The following is a 27,740-nucleotide window of genomic DNA, read 5'->3' on the forward strand; positions in this document are numbered from 1 at the left end:
GTGGATGTGTGCTCCTTGAAGACTTTTCAAATGATCAACACAAATTTAAATCCATTAAGTGCAATAAAAAAATAACAAAAAACATCCCTTTTGATGTATATCTTTAACCCTTTGCATCAACTATAAACAAGTGATAGCAATCAAAACAAATGATAAATACACATAAATGTGTATCTTGTAATGTGTTCAACTGTGTGCCGTTTGGGTAAATTCTAATTTGTAGATCTTCTGCCACTTGCAGGTTGCATTTTTTTTTTGGTGTGTTTTGTTGGTTCGTTTGATCACCTCAGCCAAGTTGACTCCCACTGCTATTTGGAGGACCTTCAACACAAACTCATATCACATAATAAAGGTAAACAACACCTTTTGGCATGCTGTGGCCCCATGTCTGTTGTGTACTACCTTTAGGTCACGTTGAACAGTGAGAAATAAATAAATCAAGCTACTTAAGGCTCATTATTGGATTCACACAGAGACAATTTCCACGTTTAACCGGAGCGAACCAAGACAGAACGTTTCTAAAAGCAGCTGAAGGAGGGCCGTACCGTTGCGTTGGTCTAGATGAGTCTTCATGTTACAAAGTTCTCCTTTAATGTCTCCAGGCACCTCCATCCCCAACTTCTGATAAAAGTCCCGCTGCTTCTTTATCTCCGCTGTATAAGAGAGGGCAGAAAGAGAGAAGAATTAGAGAGGACGGTGTCTTTTTCTCAAGGGCCTGTAAAATTCAATGGTGTGTGTGATTATGTGTGTGCGCACTAAAACTTGCTTCAATAGGTTTTCCACGTCCAACAATGACAGCAAGAATATTTAATTAAAATGTATTTTAGCCCATTTCTGAGGAGAGTGCACCAGCTGGGAGTAAAAGGTCTTAAATTTTACGCCATTCTCAGCTACGTCAGATAGTGTGATTTAAATGCACACCGAATTCCATGTAAATGCAGGAGAAAATGATTAGTGCACAGCATCACACTTCTATTCAAAGCGCACTAACTTGTTCCTTCAAATAAGCCATAGGTAAGATATGTATAGGGAAATACATTTAACTGATGGAGAAATAAGGCAGCTTGTAAAGACAAGTTTAATTAAACGCAAACAAACAAAAAACATTCAGCATAGAAATCAACAACATTTGCATAAAATCAATTAATCAGTTGACAGAAGAATCACCACTATTTTGATAATCGTTAAAGTAATTTTTCATGCAAAACATCTCCATATTTGAGCATTTTCTGTTTGTTTCTGGCTTATTGCCCCTTCATTATTGATTCTGTAAACAAGACGATCTGCCATCACTGTTTTTCTTGTCTGGTTCTGTGTTGGTAATATTATAAGTTGTTATTATCATGGATGCTATTCTGATTTTCCAACTTGTGCCTACTTCATACTAGGCACAACAGTAACATCCAGGGCTTTAAGTCTAAACTGAGCACGACTCATAACCCTAACTTGATCCAAACTTTTAGTTTGTGTTGCTCATAATGTTACACCCAGACGTGGCCAGCTGGGGCACTCTGTTCCAGTATATCACAGTAAAATGTGAGTTTTAAGTGTTTTTACTTGTTGGATCTCCTGTTGGTTGCATCGTAAAGAGACACTTACCCTCTTGAAGTCCCGGTACCAACTTGTAGACAATGTCTTGCATTGTTCTGTCATGGCTGGAAAAAAACAAACAGAAACTGATTAGTCACCTTATTAATTCATGAGAACTGCCTTTATTCTGAATTTCACACACAAATATATAAACCACACATTGTTATTAGTGAGATATTATCCTCCTGGTACTATATCTCTGTGGTTTAAAATTGTATAGCATCCTTAAGATGATTAGGAGGATAAAAACATTCAGTATAATTTATTTTTCCTCAGTTATTGTAAGTCAGATCACTGATTCAGGCCTCTGAATGCAATACTCTAAGGAGGAGTAATCTTTGGTTAAACTGGTCAGAACCAGACATGCAACCTGTGATGAAAAGCCACAAACTGACAAAATCCAAAGGTCTGGAAACCCTTATCTAAAGTACCACAAACTGAAACACCTTTTTGTTGAAAAGTTGAAACTCTCAAACTGACATTCATTGAGAAATGTCAAACATGTTGGACTGAAAACCAGCAATGACACCTGCTCACAGAGGCCGGTGTGCAGCATATGCTCTGTCAGTCAGAGTGTTAAATAGCCTTTCCCTGTTTGGCAGTGCAGGTGACACAGATGCACAGTGTGGGCTCAGGTCTGCCACCGCCATGCTGCTGCATTCTGACAAGCAGCAGCGACAGCCAGAGAACGGACACGACGTGTTGGGTTCGCTGCAATGTTATGGAGGGAAAAAAAGTGGCATGTTTGTCTCCTCTGCTGTCCGCTGGGAGAGTCGTTCTATCTGGGGCCAGAATTAGCTGCCCAGTGCTCAGGCTCCCTCTGAAAGGAAGCAGAACACTGACCCCTGCTGGACAGAGATCTTCTGTGGACAGATTGGTCACAGATATGCTGGTTAAATGAAACCTTTGAAGTTCAGGAGTTTTGGTTCAAATTTGTCAACTTCCTAGCATTCATTTTTGTCTCTGTTTAGCATCTTTCAGTCTGTCCTTAAATCACATGCATGGCTCCTTTTTCTCCACACAAACTTGGCTGTCAGATTTTTCATTTTATCTTAATTAACAAAGTATAAAGCATATATATCATATATAAAGAAAGTTATTACTGTAAATAAAACATGTATTTTCAATAAATAGATGGACTCCAGAGGATTAAGAAAGACCTTTAAAAGTCTGTGGAACTCTGCTGGAAGGACGAACATTATACTTCTGAAAGATTTTTCCTTATATGGAGTTAGAAATTACTGTCTAACATGTTGCTTCCAGAGGTTTTTCTCTTCATCTGTAACCTGTTTGTAGGTATATAGGTATCCTATAAGCTTATTAAATGTCTGAATCCATTTGGTCTTCTGTGTTACTGTCTGATTACCCTATAGCTGTAGGATGTCTGTGTTGTCTTTGAAAAAAGAGATTTTAATCCCATTTAGACTTTAACCACATTAAATAAAGGTTTAACAAAAAAGTAAAGCAAAGGCAAGTTTACTTACAAAGCCATATTTTAACAGAAAAGGCAGTTTGGAGTACTTGGTAAAGCAAGAGTCACTAAATTATTCTAAGAAAAAGGATATTATACTTTTTTTTTTACATTTTCATCCAGCAGTGATACATTACTGCAGCAACAACCTGCCGCCAAATTAAAAAAAAAGGACCACAGCTGTGCAGGGCATTTATCAGGGTTCAAACAGTTTTTAAGAACAAAATTCAAGCACTTTTAAAGCACTTTCAAGGAACCTAAAAGTTTTTAAATAAAAACTCCCCCCAAAAAACATGTTAGAGTTCACACACTGTCACCATGGGATTGTTTTATTTTAAGTATTAAAAGATTGTGTGTTCATTCTGTAAATGTAACACTAGTTTATTTTGAAATTCAAACATATTCCTAACACTGAAAACAACAACAGTTAAATTCAAGTAATTTCCATACTGTTGAAAATTCACACAAGCCCTACTTGAAGGTTCAAATCAACAATATATTAAGGTTAATATTTCTAAAACTAGTGAGTGTATCTTGAATTCTGTATTTACAAAAACAAGTAAATAATTAACAGACCATTATTCCACTAATTTCCCCTCCAGAACTAATGAAAGCCAGACTGTTCTTTGAAGGCGTAATGATAAGTATCATAAGTATGATTTTTCTTTACGGTTTTATTGTCCCAACAAGAATAATTTCAAGTGTGTGAAAGTTAAGTGGATTAAAAGCATCAAGGAAAGCCACACTTGACAGTACAAGAGGCTGGATTAGTTCTGCTGAGCTCATTTTCTGTGAGAAGACGTCTGATTTTAGTTCAATCTCAAACATCAACTTTGATCAATCTCCTTGATGAGCAGATGGGGTTTTATCCGTCATCTGATGTGAGTTTTGCCTTCAAATCACTTGTGATGTTTCCCATCAACACCAATTTCCTGCAAACAATGAGGCAAAAAAAACAGCTGTGCAAAGAGCTAATGTGTTTGAAATGGAGCATTTCCTGCACAACAATGAGTCTGCAGACAGCGCAGTTTAGACGGTAATGACTAAATTGCTGGTACACATTAAGTTTGTGTGTCGTATTAATCAGACATTAATGCATGAGCGCTCAGAGGGGCACGAACAACAACAACAACATCCCTCAGAGAGCAGGGTTAGTCTTCCCCCAAACACTCAGAGGCTGACTTGACTTCTAAAATGTGACCTTTTCATTTTAACCTCAAGAGAAAACAACTTATTTGATGTTTACAATAACAGGTTGAAGTCTATGTGTGTTAAGTTTTAATTTAAGGTTAATTATGTTGAACAGAAGGTTCAATTTTGATGCTCTTGGAGAAAAATTCTTCAAATATTTTACAGTTTTTTCATTGAAGCCCATGACAGGTTTATAATAGTGTGACTGGAAGTTAAAGATGGTCTAACTTTTGTTTTACTGGGCCTTTACTGCATTGCATTGTGGGTAATGTATGCACTAGGTTTGACAAGGACAGATAAATGTATAGACTAAAAAATGCCATCTTATGTTCTCCTGGTCAGTAAAATTATGTTTATGAATGTTTGTTTCATATAAAAATCTGCACATTTCTTAGGTCAAATTCCAGCAATTTTCAAGCATTTTCAAAGTGCATTTTCAAGCTTTTCCTGTACCTTACAAATACATGTTGCATACAATAAAAGTACAATGAAACTAAAAGTACTTTTATTGTATTCATGCATTTGAGGAGTACCTGCAGGTACTATTTATTGTGCCGTAAACTGTATGTATTTTCTAGAAGATTATCCAGGAAAAAGAATGAGGCTTTGGTTGTAAATGCTATCATGTGTAGCATTTATTTATGTGTCCATGCCTAGAAAAGTGCACAGAGATTCAGACCACAAGCAGCAGAGTGAACACTGACGTTATTTTCCTGCAGAAGACAAAATAAAATGAAAAAGGACCGGCAGCACTTTTTTTTTCTTGGTGGTTGTTTACTGGCAGCGCACTGTTGATGCCCCCAGAGGCAGCGAGCGGCTTCCTGCACACTGATGGACAAGACACCAGCGTGTGTGTGTGTGTGCATGCATGGGAGTCCACGTATGTATACGTGTGCACGATATGTGAGTGAGTAAGTGAAAGAAACCTAAAGAGGGGAGACATGTGGATCCGAGAAGGAGAATGCACTTAAAAACAGCAACCTGTGTGTGTGTGTGTGTGTGTGTGTGTGTGTGTGTGTGTGTGTGTGTGTGTGTGTGTGTGTGAACGGATGTGTACGTGTGCACGATATGCGAGTGAGTAAGTGAAAGAAACCTAAAGAGACAGAGAAGGAGAATGCACTTAAAGACAGAAACATATACGTGTGCGCGCATGGGTGTGTGTATGAGTGTGTGTGAGTGTGTGTGCATGTGTGTGTAGGGTCTGCGGCAGCTCACTCACCCGATGTACTGCAGTGGATGGCTCTGATGAATAACAATCCTACACGTGGGGCACGTGTTGTTTTCCTCCAGATACTTCACTAGGCAGCTTCTACAGACTGGAGATGCACACACAAACACAGACACACACACACACACACACAGGGGAGACAGGTTACTCTCCAAGCTACAGATTTATAAATAACCTCATTAGCTAATAACGACACTGTGTATTTATTGTGTTTTCAAACAACACACGAATCACATTTGTAGTAAAAATTGTGTGACTGTGTCGTCCTGATTATCTGATAGAAAATCTGATCACAATCACTTTAATGTTTGGAGGAACAACATTATGGATGACACACATTCAGCATTTTACAATTTCTCACCACCTCATTCTCAGCTGCAAAGCCTCACTATCGATTGCTCGTCATTAGAGCTAGACTGACAAACTGGCCAGGCTGTTATGAGATTATTAAAGACATTAATCATAATGCTGTATACACTTGCAGACTTTTAACAAATAATGTCTTTACAGGAGAAGAAGAACGTGTATTTGAGGTCATTTGTACCCGTCATTTGTTGAGTTATTTAAATGTATATATTCACTATTAAAGAATTGTGACCAGAATATGATCAGAACATTTAACAAAGTATACCTTATTAAAAAAGGTATATGCTACATTTAGACAGTGTTAAAAAGCAACAGTCAGACGACAATTTGTGATATTAAATTCACAAATATGTACATTTTAGAACTTTCCTACCATGTATTCAGCTTCAGGCCTCTTAAATCCTCAGATCAATTGCTTTCAACTGTTCCAGGATCACAGCTTGTGGGTAAAGGGAGACCGGGCCTTTGTGTTGGGAGCCTAAGCCTTCCGACTTTAATCAAATGTTCCCTTTCAATTACCACTTTTAGGACACAACTCAAAACGTGCATGTTTTCAATAGTCTTTGGTTGCTCTTAGTAGAATATTTTATACATAAGTATACATTTTATTTCTGTTTAAGCTTTGTGCATTTATTGTAATATTGCCATTTATTGTTTTTATAAGTTATCCGTCAGGGACTTGAATTTGCGTGACCCTTCTAAGTCGTTATTCACTTCACTTTACTTCCCCTTTAAAATATCTCAGTGGCTAATTTTTCTGCTTTAGTGTTTAGTTTACTTGTTTATCAACTTCACTAACAATTCATGCTTGACTTGATTACTTTTGAGAGGGAAAATTGCAGTAATAGTACAACCATTCAAGTGAGAAATCAGGGCAGATTGATGCCACCTTGTCAAAGTGGCGGTAATTCTATAGCTCCTCCCTGATTGGCTGCAGGCAGCAGGTGAGGAGGTAAAAAAAGACAGTGAACAGGTTGGTCTGCTTCACTCTGCAGCAGAATGAAGAAAGGCCAGTGTTCTGTGTGCTGAGAGGGGTTTATTCACACTACTGTCTGCAGAAGAACTGAACTAAATGAAAATTAAACTACTATCTGAGGCCAAAAAGTCAAAACCTGCATGCTGGTGTTGATCCTTTCCACTAACAATACTGACCATCAAGAGAAACAACACCAAAAACTCCCAGATCTCAAAGTGACATGTTCAAACTGACCCTACACCTCAAAATATTCCATTTAAAAACAAAGAAAAGCTGCAAATCTTCACACTAGAGAGGCTGGATCAGAGAATCTTTGACAGAAAGTGTATTTAATAAGAAGGAATCCCAATCAAAACAAAAAATAAATCAACTGCACAGTGAAAAAAAGGAAAGCAATAAGAGTGTGAACGTGATGCTCCTGCAGAAAATGATGCAATAAAACAAACTCATGAGCGTCCAGATAACTGGTTCCACATCTGTTCCAACATTCTGACATTGGTGAATAATCTCATGCTAAAAATGATTTAAAAAAAAAACTTACTCTGCCTTTCACCTACTGAAAAGTGCATAACACTGTATATATTAAAAAACCAGCCCTACACATGTGCCTCCATCAACATGTTTCATCACAGTTTTATTGCAGTGCAGCTCAGTGTGTCTGAACAGCTGCAATGATGACGTGATGTGAATCTCTTTGTCTCCACTCAGTGATGGTGGAGCTCCTGGTTTTCAAAGTGAGAGCGAGAATCAAAACGTCTCGTCTGCTTTCTGATGTTTACAGTGAGCGGAGCTGCTTCCATCTGTGGTAGAAGTGCTCCCTCTGGTGGACAGACGCGGTACTACACTGTCTGGGTTCATCTTACACCTCTGATAAAACACAGCATGCATGCTCATGTTACCATTTAAATTAGATTTAGCTTCAGTATCTTGTTTAAAGCTAATGGGTCAGTGACAAATAAGGGTTGGCAAGATGTCAAATGGTGTAACCACAAATTAATTATAAATATATACATCTATGTAAACCTTTTCCACCTACAGTGTATTTAGATGGACTTATACATTTAATTACTTGATTTAAAAAAACATTTTTACATTTACACATTTCGTCAATATTGAGCACAACATATTCTTAAAACAACCATTTTTTTTCTAAAGTTTTGACAAATTATGTAGAATTTGTTATATACCATAATATTGCAATGTAAATGTGGATTGTATTTTTTTCTCATTTTAGTTCACTTTTGTTTTCCTGTATATATAGATATCAGATTTTTATGGGGGGAAAAATACTGGTTACACTAACTGACAATGGATTAGATCACCTCATTGACCCTAATACAAACGCATTTATGCTTCAAACATTAGAAGATCAACTCGCAGATCTATTTCTCATTTGACTTCCAAAATTCAAAATTTAAATGCGTCTGTCTTACAGATGTTACAAACCGGTTCTGGTCAAAACCTTCAGATAAACTCAGGCCTCATTTTCATAGATCCAGAAATCTGACTGTTTGTCTTTGATAATGTGAAGCCAGTCTTGTTTCTGCAACTTCTTAATATCTCAACAAAAAAATGTATCTGCTGAGAATCTAAAAAAGGTTTCATAACATCCCACCTTCCGATACTTTATCTCACTGTCTCACTCAGTACAACCTCTCCAAACTTTAACTAGTTCAAAATGCTGCAGTAAAACTCCTCACAAATTCCAAATTCCAAAGAAAAAAATTGCAAATTTATTAGATTAAAGTGGCAAATCTACAACAAAAAGTGACAGATTTATGAGAAAAAAGTGGTGGGGAAAGCAATTTTTTTCTCGCAGATTCATCACTTTAAATCTCATAAATCTGCCGATTGTTTGTCGTAATTTGCCACTTTAATCTTGTACACTTTTTTCTCAAAATATCACTCACCTCCCCCGGATCTGTATGTTTTTTTTACACATTCCACAGTCCACATTCTGGCTGTATGTAATATCCTCCAATATTCTCTAGGGTTGAAATTTGGAATTTGCAAGTATTTCAAAGGGTTAAACTGTTTCTTACTAATTCTTATTATTTTGTCCAAAAGGTTTTTGTAAATTTACCGAATTAAATACTCAGGATGGGGTGTTGGAAGTAAGCCTCAAGGTTTTCTTCCCATAAAATCACAAAAAGCTTTCACTTCAATCTGTTTCGGACAAACCAGAGAGGAACTGATTGGTCCACACTCCAGTTTGATTAGATTATTCTCACCGACCCTGACGGCAGTGTACCAGGAATAAATGTGCTGAGTTCGATTAACCCGCTCCAAACACAGCAGGAGGGAGAGAGAATGCCTTCAGGCTCAAAATCCACAGTCCCCTTTCATTATTTCACAGCATTATTATTTCACAACAAGAACCCTGAAAACATCTACTGACTGCCGTCACATGGCCCAGATCTCATGTGAGCGTTAAAGGGCACTTCAGGCTGCAGATGAGGTAATCAGGCTGAGACCTTGTTAACTCAGCGAGCCTTAGGTCTTACAACACGGCTAATTCAAGGTCAGACTGCTTCTCTTTCACTCGGTAAAACACAAACGTGCAGTATAATGGAGAAGGTTTCATCTGTAGAAGCAGCCTGAAGCTTCTGCTGATTAAGAAATACTGAAAGATACACAGGGCCTCCTCGCTGGTTCAACAGGAAGGATCTGGATAGATGAGTGAGGAATCTAAAGAGGAAGTTCTGCCTGAACTTGTTTCGCAAGATCAACGAAAGTACCAAAAAGCCCTCACATGGTCCGCAGCTGCGGTAAATCCAGTTCTGTCCGATTCTAAACAGTTTGTGGCGATCAATATATTATAAAACCTTGTCAGGATCAATAGAACTGTCTGCAGTATATTAATATTACTGCAAGATTTGGAGTAGCTTCACAAGATATCTCTATCCATTTTAGTCTCCGGGCAAAAATATAATCATTTTTGCATTTCTTTTACCCAGACGACTTCAATATATTGTTGGAAAGGTTTCTTTCCATTTAAACAAATGCTCCAAATTTTATTTTATTGATTATCAACAGTTTACATTATTGACATTATCACATCTCTATTTGCTTCACATGTATTTCTATTTTTTTTCCCATTTGTGCATAATGTCTGTTTACTTAAGTCTTGTTGCATCTGTATTTATCTTTATTTTATTACATACTTGTTTCTATTTCTTATACAGCAGCAACTGTAACAGCAGCAATTTCCCTCCAGGGATCAATAAAGTATTTCTGATACCAGAGAAAATATTTGCCTTTCTAAAAGAGGCTGCGCTTAAAAAGTTGATATATGGCAAAAATGTTTAGCTTACATATATAATATAATATATATATATAAAAACTTTGCCTGACAATGAGCAAATCCTCTTTCCTTCAACACTAAACATTCCGAAAAAGTCATTCACACATCACACTTCAGCTCATGTAATGCCGCTTTAAAGCTTCTTGCCTATTTGCAAAGTCTTGATATTAAACATTTTAGATGTTGAGGTTTTGTGTCTGTCATGTCTATCTCACTTATTTCCTCTTTTTGTTTTCCATATTCTATGAAACTCTTCTGACTTACTTTGCTTACTTCACACTTCCCGATGTGAAGTCATACTTGACAAAACTTCATATTTCAAGATGATTGGACACAGAAACAGCGGCTGTTGAACTCATGCAGCGTCGTTCTAACAGGCTTTAATTATTTGCTCATTAATCAAAACACGCAAAACAAATTGGCTGCTGATTCAACTCTCTAATCCCATTAAAACACCTTTCAATGGTTAATTATGTTCATATTACAAATTACGTTTCATTAAAAAAGAAAGAAAATAAATAAAAGTAGGCCCATGTGGTCTTTATGAGGCCTTTCCATTTTAATTTTTGAACTGCTACTGAAGCATTTTAATTACATTGTCTTTGTCTTTAAAGAATGTTGCATTTCTGCATTTTATTTGCTGCAAATCAAGAGATAAGAGAGCTTTCATAAAAACATTTCATCCATAGAATCTCTGTCTTGCTGTGAATGTTTGTGCAACAAGTAACACATTTTATTTATAGTTTTACTCAGAAGTTATTTGAGGATCTAAACTGCAGAATTCACTTGGAAGTAATCTTGTTTTAAGAGGAGGGTAAAATGCTTCATAAAAGCAGCTTTCAGGCTTGAGAAGTTTAATGTGAAGAGATAGCGAAGGCTTTGACCGGACACTATAATGGCTGTAACTGAAGATATAAACAGACAGTGTTATCCTGCTTTAATGATGAACCACTGTGAGAATGAGAGACGACATCCCACCTTCTTATGACAGCTAATAAATGAGCAGATTACCTCGTGTGGACGAGAATCTCATTTTCTGTGAGTTTCTTTGTGCTTGTACTTAAGGTTTAAGGCCCTAAGGTCCATTATTGTGAAATAAAAGTTATGTGAACCAGGAGAATGGCTTGTTTTATGGGCGAGACTGCAAAACAGACTTCATATCTGCTGCTACAAGGGACCGTGCAGACCGAAATTCCAGCTGCAGACAGAGCTGCAGGGATCACAGAAGCATCAGTGTGGCTCCAGGATTCCTCCCGTCGGGAGATAAATCCTGAAGGTAACACCCCCTGAGCCGAGAAAAACCCCTCGGAGACAGACACAAGCAACGTGTCGAATAAACAAGAGAAACTGATGAGGTGAGAAGTAAAAACAGGAAGAAAACCAAGAGAAGGGTGGCAGAAGTGAGAAAGAATATTTGACTGGCGGACAGGAAGTGTGTGAGCGAGCAGGGACTTACAGGTGTGTAAGCACTCGGTGACAGTGGTGGCGTCGATCAGGTAGCCATCACACAGACGACATGTGATGTGGGCGTTGATGTGTGACAGCTTTATCTTCCTCGTCAGCATGTCGGGGTTCTGCTGGAGAAGGAGAAACAACAACAAAATTAAATTGAGGATTAAAAAGCTTAAAGCGAACTTTCAACCTGAAGAAACAACATCTGGACTGAACAAACATCTGCTGCTGACACGAAGCAACACTGCAGCCGCTGAAGAGCGATAGATATATTTTAGGTCATGTTTAATTATCATGTCCACACTGTCTGTGAAATGTTAACATTTACATTTAGTCATTTAGCAGACACTTTTATCCAAAGCGACTTACAGGAAGATAAAAGCAAACAATCAAGGTATAGTGCAGTAAGAGCCATTAGTGCAGCAATAAGTGCTAGTGACAATTCTTTAAGGAGTAGAATTACTGTGTGGTGCTAGGAAAAACAGTTAAAACTGTTTCATTGGTAACATACACAAACATATTTCTTTTGTGCTGTTCCAAATATTTTCCTTCATATTTCAGTGAAAAACTACGATATTTGAACATTATTAAATCAAGGTTCATACACTTTTTGAGTGGTCAAATTCAAGCACTTTTCAAGGACTTTCAAGGCCCATTTTCAAGCTTTTCCAGGACCTTAAAACGGTTGTAAGTTGCGAGTACTTGCATGCTAAAAGGGGTAATTTCACTCAACCATACCAACAGCGATGGTATTACGCTTTTAACAACCAAAAGTACAGTTTGCTAATTTCAATATTCAATGTATTATTTTTTTCATTGAACATGTGATTATCTATAGTCAGATTGCAAGAGAAATACAGTAAGAATTTCAAGCATTTTCAAGCACTTTATCCAAAATCCAAGCACTTTTCAAACCTTGAAAATACAACATTAAAATGTAGACATTTTCAAGGATTTCAAGCACCGTACGAACTTTGTTAAATGCACATTAAATGCACAATATTTAATTCTCTCAATGAAACAGGAACATGTTAAAATCAGAGTTTCTCCCATGCTGTTCTGCAGACACAGAAGGGGTGCGAGGCGAGCTGCTGCTAACATTTTCTCAGCTTGTTTCTCGGATTCTTAAGATCCACATGTTTGTTGACTAAAATCTTTCATCTGGTTATGCAGGAAAACGTCATTTAAAACTGGAGCCACACAACACTGACACATATACAACAGGGAAATGACACCATAAACAGGTGACCAAAGTAAACGCACCTTTACCTTGATAGAAATGAAAGATTCTCTTGGTTGTAAATTGTTTGAAACATTTGGGATAATGCGAGTACACAGCTAAACAAAATATATAACACAGGTCTGGCTGGTTATAGACAAAACTGCAAAAATGTTACATATTAAATAGTTACATCTTATTTTTTTGTTGTTATCTTAACTAACTACATGCAACTATTAAAGAAACTGCATTTTTATTTACGGTGCTACTTTTTAGGAAAAGAAAAAATGATCTGAGAGGATCTCCAGGGTTTAACAACCATTTTTAGGCTTAGGTGCAGCACATAAGCTGTTCTGAGCACCACCTCAGCCAAATGAATGTAAAATAAATGAGGAAAGAATCAAACCCAGCTGAATACATTTTTACCAGTTCTGATGTTTTATAGTTTATCCTCAGGGGACTTTTTTGGCAGGTTTTATTCAAGCTTTACATGGTTTTTATTCTCTGCAGTAGCTTTTCTATCTTTTTTACACAGATGTGGTTACAATAATGGTCCAAAATAATGTGAAAAATGTTTAATTCCTTTTTGAAAAATGCAAACATTTCTTGGCGTAAGAAATATGTGCACCCAAGTCTTCTACAATCCTCTCACCAGAAGGTTTCAGGTTCAGTCCCTGTTGCTGCTCATTGGTCCCACTAGCCTGTGTGCCACTTTCTGCTCACTCATTGTTTGCTGCTTTACAATTGCAGCTAAATGGCTTAAGTGTAAATTGCATAACATCACAGAAGCTCAGATAAAGGAAGTCAAATGTGTTTCTGAAAACACAGAGTGGCACAGACTGCAGTATGTGGGCAGGAAGGATACAAAAGAAATCTTTGATGGTTTTAAAATTTAGCTGCACTTATGCAGCCTCAATAACCAAGAATATCCCTATGATTACAGCACATGTGTGACTGACAGCATAGCAAGTATCAAAACAGAAGATTATTAGCACCTGCAGCACAAAAACTGTAGTTTAAGTCTGACTCTACACAGCAAGATATGTACAAGCTTCTGCAGGCTTGATCTCTGCATCTCCTCCATGCAATGTTAGAAATCCAGGTTTTTATTTTATATCTGCTGCCGTCATATGCATGTGTTCCTGTCATGCATTATGTTTAATATTTGAGCGTGCGAGCCAGGGAATAAGTCAGTGATTGATAAGCAAGTCTAATCTTTTTCTGACCAATCATTGTATCACATGTTGAAAGATAGAAATAGAACCGAGAGCAATAATTCAACATAATTGATCATCTTTTAATGGAATCATGACGATAAAAATCCTATGGAGATAAGGTGGTACACAATTTTGTCCTAGAAATTTATCATAATGAGCAAATACTAATTCAAATTTCTCCGAAAATCTGATATGTATATTTATTTGTTTTGCTCTATAAAATTTACTTGAAACTGTTCTTAATTAAATGACAAAATACTTTGCACTTTTCATATGTCATGTATTTAATTTACACAGGAGTATAAAAAAAAATAGGCATTACTATGATGATGTTTTATAAAGACTTTTTTAAGCACAATTACCAGAAAACTTGTGTAATATGTATTGTTACTGAAACCTAAACTGGAACATTCCCTGCAGTTAAGAGGACTCTTCTTCTTCATGTCTTTTGTTTTTGATGATAACCTGCAGTGTTCATTTAGAGATTAAACTGTAAAATGAAGGTATTCTTCCCCTGGCTACCTTAGATTTTGGTCAGATTGCCAAGCGCTACAAATAAACAAAAACAGGGGATCTACGCATAGAGAGACAGTCATTTTCCCAAAAAGCAAATATAACATGATGTATATGAATGTATAAATCCTCAATTAAATGGAGATAAATCAAATGTACAGCAGCATTAATTCCTCTAAACACCCAGAATGATGTTGCAGAGAACAGAAAGATAATCCAGTTTCAAAAGGTGCTTCACCATAAAAAAAACAACACAGCATTGAATAAAAGCCGCTGCAAGTACAACACGGCCAGTTATTATAGCCATAATCACAACATGGAACATTATGTTGGATATTACGGCAGCATTTTATGTCAGTGAGCTGTGCCTCATTGTTTTCTATGCCTGCTCCTATTGCACCCAAGGAGCTAGTTTACCATCATTCCTGCTTTCCTGCCAACCACCGTTACACAACACAGGAGAGCCACAGTCTGTCTGAAGACAACTTCTTAAAGAGTCTGCTGCAGCACCAGTGGCCTGTTTCACAATGTCCATTTGTGTGGCAGTGCTCATCATTAATAAGGCTGAGTGAGGACAGTATTACATTTGTATGGTATAACAGGTGATTTACACATCTTAACGGTGTGATTTTCAATAGAGCCCGACCGATATGGGATTTTTGAGACTGATGCCGACACTGATTTTGTAGAGGGGAAATTCATAAATAAGCGATTTAGTAAATTTCTTTTGAGCTGGAATGAAAGCTACTTTTTCGAGCCTTAAACGTTATTAAACAATATCTATGATTATACATTATAACAATGTATGACACTGTAAGCCAATTATATAAATGATGAATATGAGAAAATAGCCGTATAGTTTCAGTCAATTGCAGACTATTTATAAATAAATGAATAAATACCACTATTTATAAATCACACCAAGCAACATTTTCTGCATTTATGTATTGTGTAAAAAAAGTTTTCATAACAGCACATTTATCAAAGGCATATACGCTGATATCAATATGCCTTTTATAGGCCAATATCAGCCGCTAATATCTGACAGTCAATAAATCTGTCAGGCTCTAATTTTCAATACCATCATGAATACAGACATTGCTCTTTCAGTCTGTGTATTAAAGTGACTGAAAGAAAAAAAAAAGCGCACAATCTCCCAGTACCAGAGAAGCTGGGAAACACAGCGACGAACTGCACTAATAAAACTAGAATTTGAGGTTTAATCTTGATGGTAAAGGTGAGACAGTCCACATGTTTGGAGCCGTTTTGGGGCAAATTTCTTTCATTTTATTTTGCAAATTCAAAGGACGCTGTGATGCTGTTCAGAGGACAGCAGATCAGCCGGCAGCCAGGACATGTCATAGAGACAGCGGGGGGAAAACAGCATGTAGCCAGCATGCTTTTTTTTTTACATTATACTGTATGAAAAAATACCATAATTTACCGTACACTTCAGTGAAATATCAGAAATGTACGACAGCATGAAATGGGTCCCGGCCAAACCTATACAGAGTCATTTCTTGCTGATCTGAAGCCAGAGTGTAGAACAAGTGAACCCAGATCAGCTGCACTACAGCGACTCTTCAGCTGAACGTGTAGCTGCAGGATCACACAGAGACGAGCAGAGAGGCCTGACAGGCAGCGACAGAGAGCTCAGCTGGTGATTCATGCTTTAAAAAGATTTAAATGAGAGCGATGTTGAAAGCAGTGATTTGCTCTGCAGAAGTGTGTTGAGTAACTGAATGACTAACTGTGGTTTCACTCTGTTAGTAACATCATCGACATGTCAGTGGGAGTCCTCTCTGTTCTCACACAGCTCAGCAAACAGCTGATGTGCAAACGGTCAACTGGGCTGTCAGCTAACAAATATCTGTCAATGACCACCAACAGCAGATATGGTTCCTGTGTGTGCGTATTTCAGTTTTAACCAACTTTAGTTTCTTTTACTGATGCAATGCTGACTGTGATTTCATTTTTTTTTTTATTTTGTTTGTTTCTTTTTTACCTTTGTCAATTCTGTATTTTATTGCACTTTTTGTACTTTTATGTGAAGCACTTTGGTACGGCTCAACCATCTGTAAATGTGCTATATAAATAAATTTGACTTGACTTGTGATGCATATCTGTTGTTTCTGAAGCTTGAGGTGCATATGCCAATTATTGAAAGAAAGTTAACTTACCTCAATTGTCTATTTTTTCAGATCGGTGCTTCACTGTACATAATTGCACTTTTATTGTTGTGGCTATTCATTCACTATTTGTTAAAATACATGGTACCATTTCCTAGCAAAACCTCAGTCTCTGTCTGCTCCCTCCTTTGTCGTACCTCAATCTTCTGATCACTAGCCGATCACCATATTCTACTGGTGCACTGTAGTTTGATATCCCCAAGTAGCCCATTAATCCCGTGGGTATTAACTTTAGGGTAAATTAGTGTGACACAGGTGCTACAATATACTGATTTATTATGGTCGGCCACCCAGAAAAATGAAATTTTGATGAAATGTAGGAAGCCAAGGTAAATTTTTTTCCTTGTTTTTAATCACAACATCGTTTGAGGATCAGCGTGAGTATCAGCAACAAAATCAGTCTGATTGCACTGTTTTCTATTGCATTGTCTGTCTGCAAGTGATGCTTTAGAGTTCCTGTTCTGAGTTTAACTTTTGTCTGACGCCTTTTTCTCTTCACTTCTGTCTTCACACCATCACAGTAGACGGGAAATGGCTAATTTTGAAGAGGAATTAAACACATAATATCTTCTCGTTTTAGTAAGACAACCTAAATGTGATGGCAGCTGGCTGAGGGGAGACGTTTCTATCATAAAGCCTGCCACGGTAACTAAACTCCATAATTTGTCGCGATTATTTCTGGTACAATATATCATCCAAAAAAAATAAAGACACTTTTATTTATGTCACTGACATAATAATATAACAGGATTATAATGCAAGAACGCCCTTTCAAGAACCAATGAACTTTTAAAAATGAATTGATGCGAGAAAAAAATATATATATATTTTTACTAAGTTTAACAACAGAGCAGAAATTATTATTTTTGTTCTTTCTGTTCATTGGGCTTAGGCGCTGTGAGAACATGCTTAGGTGCTGCGCCCTGGTCTTACAATAGTCAGTAAAACTTGCTGTTTGTCAAACATCATGTTGGCTAACGTGTTCCTGACATTATAAATTAAACTGGTGATACTGAAGTCAGACAAAATGATCGTGGTCATGTCCAGATATCATATGATACAATAATCACAGTACTGACTTGACGGGTCTACGCACTAATACCAACTGACTTGCTGCTGCCTATATGTCATTTCCAGTAAATATCATAATATAAAGCATGTGAAAGTTTGATGCAACACATGATCAGACGCTTGCTTGCTGATGCTGACGCGGCCATTTCTGAAAGAAATAATGAAACATAAATGCAGAAATGCTCTAAAACGTTATGTTGATGGACGTGTGGTAAATGTTGACAGACTTTTTAATTAGGTAGACAGTATATCGGCTTTCTGTTCCTCATTAACTAGCAGGTATAATTTTTAAAATAACAAGAAATTCAAAGAGAATAACTGAGCTCTCTGGATTCTTCAGATGAAAGCAGACGGCCCTGTGGTATCAGTGTGAGAACAGAGACGCCCTGAGGAGACGGCTCGCCTGTCTGACTCCTCAAGCTCTCCCCCACTCATATTTACATTAAGGGTGTATTTATTTCACACCATACATTCATCTTACTTGATGTTTTTGCCTAACCTACCTACTTGCAGCCTGACTGCATCCATCTTCACCATCAGTCTAATCTAAACAAGAGTTTGTTTTCAGCATATTTGGCAGCTGCAGCAGCTCAATGAGACCAAATGCTATGAATGTACACCTGCTACTATGTTTTTGTCTCAGGTTTATTGTGTAACTGACTGAGCAGCTGTGTGACAGGCGGACTACCCAACACACAGCAACACACAGACAGTTGCAGCACAGAATCATCAGATGTGAAATTACACCCAGGCACCACTCAGTGTCTTAACTCAGAAGCCACAACCGGCCATTATGTGAGACAGCTGACATCCATCATTTAGAGGCTCCAGCCTGTTCTCAAACCTTCACTGACTGCTAAAACTGTGAAAGCATCTGAAGATAGATATAAAGAAGATAGAGACTGTAGACAAGCAAAGATGATATAATCATTAACTTTGTATCCAGATGGAGGGATCGGAACGTATGTTTCGATTGCAATAAATTACTGTTTATCGTGGAACGAAACTGTAAAAACAGGCATTAGGCGTGTTTCCACTGAGTTCTATTTGAGTACTTTTTGGAAAGCGGCTGAGTGTTTCGGCTATGTCCACTGGTTAGTTCCCCTCGGCCTCTGTTTCCATACAGGTACTTTTGTAGCGGCTGACCAACGGAGTTTGAATGTGAAAACAGACCGACCCAGCAAGCAGTGTTGCCAACTAAGCGACTTTTTCGATATATTTAGCAACTTTTCAGACCCTTCTAGCGACTCTTACAAAAAAGCAACTAGCGAGAAATCTAGTGACTTTTTCTGGTGTTATTAGAGAGTTTTGGAGACACGTTCCTACTCTTCTGAACAAGCAGCAGGGGCTGCCGGCGGCCCCTCCCTCGTCCCCAGAGCACTCACAAGTGGCAAAGTCCTCCCACAGGAGTCTCTCCCAGCTGTAGCAGGAGAAGTTAACCCAGGGGTGGGCAATTCATTTTTGCAAGGGGCCACATGACCATTACCACGAAGGTTGCAGGGGCCGGACCAAAACTCTGAACTAAATTCTGCTCAATACTAATTTAATCTCTTTATAAAATACAGTAAATCATCTGGTTTTGAGCCGCTATGAGAAGATTAGAATAGAATACATGTTATGATAAGACTGTTAATGTGGAGTAAATCAAATATAGCAGTAAAAAGTAGTATACACCAATCACTATATCACTTTTCCATTTATTTTAAACACAACTGTAAATGACCTTTAGCAAGGTTCCTATTGGTGTTTTTGTATTATAGCTTGTTTTTCATGTTTGTACATTTTCTAGGTGTCTAACAATGTTGTGATGCTTTTATTTTGAAAAGGTGCTGTCCCGTGTGAAACGGGTGCTTTATATATATATTTTATATATTACAGTGGAATACATGCTACTGTGAGTCAAAGGTAAAAGAGCAAAAAAAACGCCCTGAGGGTTCACCAGGTTAAAGCATCCAATGTCATCTTTACAATGACTGAAAAAAACCCTTTTAGACTGATGATGGGGCAAGTTTAAAGGATTCCAAACATCAACAGTATATCATTTTAAAGTCAATCATATTATCCTGCATTCATCCTATTTAATCCAGATGAATTTAGATTTTGAATACACAAATACACGCATCTATTCTGCATTCAACTGTTGTCATGTGCTCACAGCTTCAAGGGCAAAAGTATAGCTTCTCAGGCTACAAACAATCAGCCTCTGATTTGGAAAGAGTCTTTCATGCATGAATATCATCCAGGCAGGACTCTCTCTATGCAGGCAGGCCTCAGGCTACCATTTCCCCGTTTACGACTAGTTCATAGTGATGCTGTCCGGAGGACACAAGACCACATCAGCCCTACCCATATATTCTTATACTGGCTCACTGATCATTTTAGCAGAAACTGGTGACCCATGTTCATTCATTTTCCTTCTGAGGTTAAGAAAACACCGCAGGATTCTTCTACATGACCAAGAGACTGGCGTTAACCAGTCGGAGTGGTTCTTACCCCTAATACCGCCATGCGTCGACTGTGGATGGTGCAGCAGCCACGTCTCTTCCTGTGGTTGTGCGGCCGACAGTGTTAGCTCCTCATCATGGAGAGCCTCTCATTGGAGCCTGGAACAGAGAGAGGAAAGATTAATTCAGAAAGCTCATTGATTGATTGCACATTCAGAAGACTGCCGCTTGACAAGATCCAAATGTAGGATCCTTTCCAAGAATACTGCCTATAACGGCTTCAGCTGTAAAGGGACTGTGCAGCATATTTGCAAAACATACTTATATGCTTTCTTGTCCAGTGTTAGAGGAGAAAGACTGATCAAATCTGCTGACCAGCACGCCCAAAAGTTCAAAAAAACAGTTTGCTTTTTACAGGATATTCTTTGTACGGAACTACATGACATTATAACACAAATAAAATGGCAAATTTGCGTTTGTACACTTGAGTTTTTGCATGACATAAATATACAAGATAAAGTGGATTCATTTGGGTGCCATAGATGTGTTTGTAGGCCAAGTTTGTTGTCTTTAGATTAGGGATGGGAACAATTAAGCGATGATCAATTAATGGTCGTTAAGAATTTGGTCGATCACGTGGAATTTTTAATCGATCTGTGTATTTTTTTATTTTTATTTTATCTATGACTGCATATCGGTACACACTGAACTGAAACACGGCTGGGCGTTCATTTCTGCAGCCGTACGCCAATAAGCCAATCAGCTGAGAATTAAGTAGGATAAAGCTACAGTTTGCAAACTGAAAGTTGCAAAAACAATTATAAAACACACAGAAATACAATATTAATTTGAGCAAAACTAGCTTATTGTATCAAACCTTGCTAACATGAAGTTAAGTTTCATTTGATCAAAAACTTATCTTTACAGTTTAATCTCACTTGAGTCAGTTTTACGATGGACAGGATTAAGGTCTATTTTGGTCCTTTCAAAATAAAAGCGTCCGTTATCGAAACAGACTTTTGAAACAGATTAAATGATAATTTGATCGTTAACGGTAAGATAATTGAGTTGGCAGGTTACTTCCAAACACACATCCACTTTAGATTTAGCCAGACTGATTGATTGATTTCCGCTGTTTTCAGTCCATTTTCCATATTTAATGTGATATATAGGTTTCTCATCTAAGTCCAAGAGAGAACAAGATACTTCGAACAATTCCTTTAATGAAAAGCTCCACATTTGGTTGAGTTTTACTGAGATGCCAAACCAAACAAAGCTACCTAGAGAGAGTCAAACTGCAGTGGGCCCTCAGAGGAACAAATACTTCACTGAGCCACCCACACTGTTCGACTGACGAGCCAAATACCACAGCTCCAAACAAAAAGCAGATCTCACGTAACACAACTTAAAACACACAGCTTTAATACTGTACAGCGCTCCTGAAAGTTGTGGTCGTCCTCCACAGAGGGCAACAAATTTCAGTCCTGCAGCCAGGCAGCAGTGACTCGTCCTGCCGTCACTTTGTGTGATTCATTGCTTAATTGTAGGAGTCGGACCACTCCAGTCACGATGGGAGAGGGAATGCCAGGCAAACACCCACCACTGTTTCATCCTCCTCCAAACACACACACACACAGTTAAAAAAAAACAACAGGCTTTAAAGTCTCCGGTGACAACAGTAAGTCTGCCAGCCTGCCTCTGTCTGCTCATCAGACCGTGAAATTAGCCCAGTTAGTCGACAGAGATGAAATGTGGCGGGGGGCTGCTGAGGACACACACACCGTACCGCTGCCTATTAGAGAGCCGCCACGCGCCGCTGAGCTTCACACAGATGTTATCGTCACATGACGCCGGCGACTCCTCCGTGATGTAATGTTTTATTTGCGCCTTGTTGGGGTTGAGTCGAGGTCATGTTCGCACCAAACAAACTCAGGAGGGCTTCCTCTTTTTGTCTGGTTTGCTGCTTAGACAGGTGTGGGAACACAAACTGGCAGCACTTACAACATAAAACAACCCCAAATTTTTCAGTGCAGTGGGAATAAGAAGACAGATGTTGACATCTGCTGTCAAGCTGTTACTTAGGCTTGAAAACATGGATCATGAGCAGATGTCACGTCAACATAAGGTTAAATAGCTCGTGAAGTGAACGATGAAACATTTTGACTAAAACGAGACACCAAAGCTCTCCAAGTGCTACGGAGCCAAGAGTGTGTGACTGGACACCCAAAGTTGACATCTACAGGATTGTTGCATGCCTCCTTCTGGTGTCGCACTTTCCTGCAAATGTTTCAGTCTTGATGCATTGATTTGTTATAAGATTCAGCTATAAGAGCATTAGTGAGGCCCAACACTGACAGCCAATAGCACAAACTGTTGACACAAAGTCAGAGGAAGACATACTGTCATTGCATGCTGCAACTACCAATTATGCTAATGATTAATCTTTATAAACAGATATCTGCATATGAATGAAGAACGGGACTATATATTGGCATCAGTAGCATGTTTGTAGTTTTAGTAGTATTGACCAATCATGTTTGGTTGAATGATCATAAACAGTCTGCGTGGAGAGCAAAAGAGGCAGAGTGTATTGGCTGAAATGCAACCTTGGAACTCATTGGCTATTGTCTTATAAAAATATAGCTTTTTTCAAATGTATTTATCTGTATTCATATACAGATATGTGTTAATAAAGTTAAGATGAAATGCAGCCGGGATGAAAAACACCTACAAATTGTCGAGATGAAGTCACTAATCGAACTGTTAACATTTATGGTCGGCATATTGAAGAGGAAGTCTTGGCCCGGATGTCTGTTATCTGGTTATCTGCTGGCACCAGAACTCCAGAAATATGAAATAAATATATGAGCTGCTGCCCCCAGAAGCTAAACAGTGGTCTGATGGTCTCTCAGACCATCAGACCACTCAGGCTGATGGTTTATTATTCGACAATCAACTGTTTAATGCAAAAAATGTCATAATATAGTTTATAAAAAAGAGGTTCAGGATACTGTTATATTACAAAGAAAAGCAGCACATGTGCAATAGTTTTGTTTTAATCAAAACAGCTGGAAATTCATTTTCTAATCGCGTAAATCAACTTATTGTTGCAGCTCTAGTAAGCTGCATCATCAAGAACAGAGATGTCCACATTCTTTTGGCCATGTAGTGTACTTATGAGTCATTGTGAACTTTGTTTGCAAGCTCTGGAACACATCATGACTTTAAACAAACCAAATATTAAAAAATGTGAGAAATACAGTCCAGTTTTCTTTGCACCCTGATGATTTTGAAACCTTCTGAACAACAGACATTCATCTGACATTCAGGCTGCAGATTTTTGTTCAGTTTCTGTCCTCTGCAGCAGCAGTGGTGGAGGTGGTGATCTTGAAACACGGCTGGGTGACTAGAGGGAGAACAGCGGAAGCAAATATATATATATAGATATATCTATATCTATATATCTATATATATATATATATATAGATATATCTATATAGATATATATATATATATATATATATATATATATATATATATATATATATATATATATATATATATATATATATATATATATATAGATATATCTATATAGATATATCTATATATATATATATATATATATATATATATATATATATATAAAGATACAACATAAAAGATAACAACCCCCCCCCCTCCTTTCACTTCAGCTCAGCTTCATCTAAGGCTGCTGCATTCAGGGTCATTTAAGGACACCAGTGCGAACGTCAGTGAAATACATTAAACAGAGAGCCTGCATCCACTGCAATACATGACGTGCTTTCACTATCATGATGGAAACACTGTGTTTACACTCAGATATTAAAAGAACGGCCTGAATGTTAAGTGGTTTATCAGTCAGATCTCCGCTGGATCCCCCCACATCCCAGTCAGTCAGATCCCCAGCGGAGGTGATCTTAAACCACTGCTGGATTATTAGAGGGATAACAAGGCAGACAAAAATATATATAAAAGGATAAAACCATAAAAAGATAAACCCCTCTGAGTTCAGCTCAGTTCAGCCCAGAGCTTAGGCTGCTGCATTCAGGGTCATATGAGGACACCAGTGATTTGAGCGCCACTGAAATACATTATGACAGCCTGCATCCATTGCACTGCACAGTCTGCTCTTACCATCCTATTGGAGACACGGTTATCTCTGTCAAAAGTCAGATATTAGACACATCCCGACAGTCTAGATGCAGACTATTTAACTGCATCATTAACCACAGCTAATTTCCCGCCTGTCTCACCTGTCAGCAGTCTAATGAAGGCCGTAACACACCAGATATTAGGACGGCGGTATATTTAAAGCAAACTTTACTGCTGTGAAACTGCTCTGAAAATATAAGAAGATAAGATGGACCGTCTTATAGCTTGCAGAGCACAAATATTCTGTTTTCTCAGGGAGGAAGAGGTAATAACTTCTGTTGTATCTTATGTTACATCTTTGCTAAATTAATGTGATCTCTCAGCAAGCAGATGCTTATTTACACTCTTTATTTGCTACAATAATCAAGAGCCACGCTGTGCATTATTATTTCCATGTATTCATCATCAAGGGTCTCATACAATTCCTCATTACTGTGTTTATTTCTCACATCTGGTTTCTGTTCTTCTGCACAGAAATTTAAAGCAGAATGTCAGATATTCATCTTTGTGGCAGAAGTAGAAACTTTTTTTAACCACAGCTACCAAAGTACTGCACAATACTGTTCAAAGAGCTCTCACTGTTACTCACATCAGTTTTCTATAAAGACAACAACATACAGCTTTATAAGAGACAGAGATAATTAAATGTATGTTGAGACTATTTACACATTTGCAGAAATGTGACTAATTGGGGCTGCAACTAACAATTATTATTATTATTATTATTAATCTGTCTTTTTTGACTAATTGCTTTATCATTTGGTCTATCGTCCATATTAGGAAGCAGTGAAAATGTCTAAAGTGACAGCTTTGAATGTTTAATTTTGTCTTCGACACAATGAATGTTCAATTTACAAAAACAGCATATATTCACTGCTATAACAAGATGTTCTGCTACATTTTAGCTCTTATAATTAAATATAAGATAGTTGCAGATTGATTTTCTGCTGGTCGGCCAATTACTGGACTTGTTATTGCAGCTCTAAAAACAATTACATCCAAACAATACTCAAAGAAAGGACAATTTAAACCAAAGTCTACATTAAGAAATCATTTATTTCCATTAAGACCACTTTATGACTCTTAAATTACCCACAATATCATATAAAAGTGAAGGTAGCTGATGGCCTGGGTGTATTCAAGTGCAACTGTGGTGAATCACAATGAAACTGTGGGTTCATCATCACGCATCATCCTCCCACTGAAACCTGTTAGGCAGCAACTGCTTCCGAAGAAAACCCACTGACACACTCGGCATTCACACCACCAGCACGATCGGAAACCAGTCGCTCTGGTTTTATCAATCATCTCCTACAACAGCCACAAATATCACAACACAACTGCCCTATTTCCTCATGTGTTGGATCCTGGAACATGGTTCATATTGTGGCTTATTAAAGCAGTATAACTAATGATGTGAAGTCTGGAGGTGATGGCTGTGGATAGATGCTCAGTGTTCTATGATGTAGGTCTTTTAAAGGCTGCAGGAAAAACTTAAAAACAGCCGAAATATGCTCTGAAAAACCTTAAGTGAAAGGGAACTTAAATTAATGCAGTAAACAAAGTAATCCCTGTGAGCAAAATCTCAGGTTTCTGAGCTTTCTGAGCATTCTGAGCACTTCGTTTCCAACTGTTTCTTCTCTTCTTGGCTGGAACTGACATCGATTTGTGCTGCTTTATGCAATGCCACATGTAGCTACATGCTATCATCGGGGAAACCTGTGATCTTGGCTGACAATGTTGCCAAATCTTTCCCCAGTTTTGGATCATATTCCTGCTGGAACATGTTCAATCAGACAGTTTTTTGGTTTTGTAGCTTTTATTAGTGATTTTTTTCATGGTAGAAAGTGCCTCCGCAGTTCTGCTACAGTCATGTCGCAGCTGCAGTGGCAGTGGTGGTGGTAAAGAGATGGGAGAGTTCAGATTCAGAAGACTGGGAAACACTGACCAATCAGAGCAGACTGGGCTTTTAGGGAAGGGAGATTAAAGAGATATGGGTCTCAGACAGACTGGAATAGCGATGCAAACATGTAGAGACGACCCCATAATACAACTATGAAGCTTAAAATGAGTACAATATGTCCCCTTTAATAAGTGTTGAGCAATGGTCTTGACAACAAACCCAACATTGGGACCACGAGGTGAGTGAAGGGATAAGAATCTGTTGGTTTATTTATTGGCAACTGGTTTATTTTTTCTTACTTATAACACATTTTTGCTCTTATTTTGGTAAAAAAGTAGACACTTTAATCTCTTCAAATAAGACAAATATAAAACCGAACAAATCCCTTTACTGAACTGCTCACAGCTCATTTCCACACCAAGTTAACAGCAGATTCACCTGTGATGACGGGGTCACAAGAAGTCTGCATTTTATTAGTCCTGAAATTTGGGAGCCCCTGCACTAACCCAAGTAATCTGCAAGCGACTTACAGAAGCTGTATGCCTGTTTTCCATACAGTCTTTGGTAAATAAATGCATGTTGCTGAAGGGAAAACGAAGGTAGAATGAAATCCAAATGATCACAATGGCTTCTAACGAATCAATATTTCTACAACTACAGAATTCCTCCCCATAAAAGGCTGAAGAGGATGACTGATAATACTGCTGCTTTTGACTATACTGTCAAAACACTGAGGTCATTCACTACACTAAGTTAGCCCTGACCTTGATTCAAGTCTAAATATATTTTTTTAAACATACTTGAACTTAAATTGGTTTCTAGTCATCTCTTTCACATGATTTACTCTGAGGTCATAGTAAAATTGTCAGGACTGTGACTCCAATCCACTCCTTAATAAAGACAGTTGCTTGTGCTGCTGCCCAATGGATAATAGTTGCACCAGAGGATGAGCTGAAATGGATTAAATGGAAAAGATTTTGAGGGTTGATTTCAGTTTCGGTGCCATATATAACAAAGTGAAAGCAGAGTAAAGTGAAGTTGGGCAGAAATAGCAGCGCAGGTGACGGATGATGGTTTCAGTGGTCTAACTGTTTCAGGGTGAGAGGTCAGATGCCCTACTTGATCCCAGAGAAGTGCAAACTGAGCGTATCAAATGGCATTTCACAGCTCATAGTTCCAGTCTACAAAGCACAATTTTATACCTCATATTTAATCAGTGTACTATCATTTCTAGTGCTAAATAAATAAATGTAAACAAGAACGAGTTGGTCATCTGTGTAGCTATGAATGGGAAAAACAAACAACAAAGTGGAGAAAAAGCTCTTCGTCTGTCAGCCAAAGCTCAGATTCAATGACAGACTAATTATTTACTGTTATATGTTATATTCACAAAGATATGTGCCCCTTTAGCAATGTTTAAAATGCCATAG

At 37.9% G+C, this 27,740-nt stretch overlaps 1 protein-coding gene across 2 annotated transcripts in view; it reads right to left on the minus strand.

Annotated features, from left to right (window-relative positions):
* Positions 1-27,740, minus strand: part of LOC131981550 (polycomb group RING finger protein 3) — a 70,319-nt gene that overhangs the window by 22,273 nt on the left and 20,306 nt on the right. The window contains exons 2-6 of one of the 2 annotated variants that reach the window (XM_059345891.1): positions 20,281-20,390; positions 11,583-11,700; positions 5,472-5,568; positions 1,600-1,655; positions 546-653 (exon numbers count right to left, since the gene is read on the minus strand). In XM_059345891.1, the coding sequence (XP_059201874.1) occupies positions 546-653; positions 1,600-1,655; positions 5,472-5,568; positions 11,583-11,700; positions 20,281-20,295 (394 nt within the window). In that variant the 5' untranslated portion in view covers positions 20,296-20,390. Of the gene's footprint in view, positions 1-545; positions 654-1,599; positions 1,656-5,471; positions 5,569-11,582; positions 11,704-20,280; positions 20,391-27,740 lie in introns of both variants that reach the window. The other variant, XM_059345890.1, reaches the window with a different exon arrangement.

The sequence above is a fragment of the Centropristis striata genome, chromosome 12 (assembly GCF_030273125.1).
Source record: "Centropristis striata isolate RG_2023a ecotype Rhode Island chromosome 12, C.striata_1.0, whole genome shotgun sequence".
In the NCBI taxonomy this organism is placed as follows: domain Eukaryota; kingdom Metazoa; phylum Chordata; class Actinopteri; order Perciformes; family Serranidae; genus Centropristis; species Centropristis striata.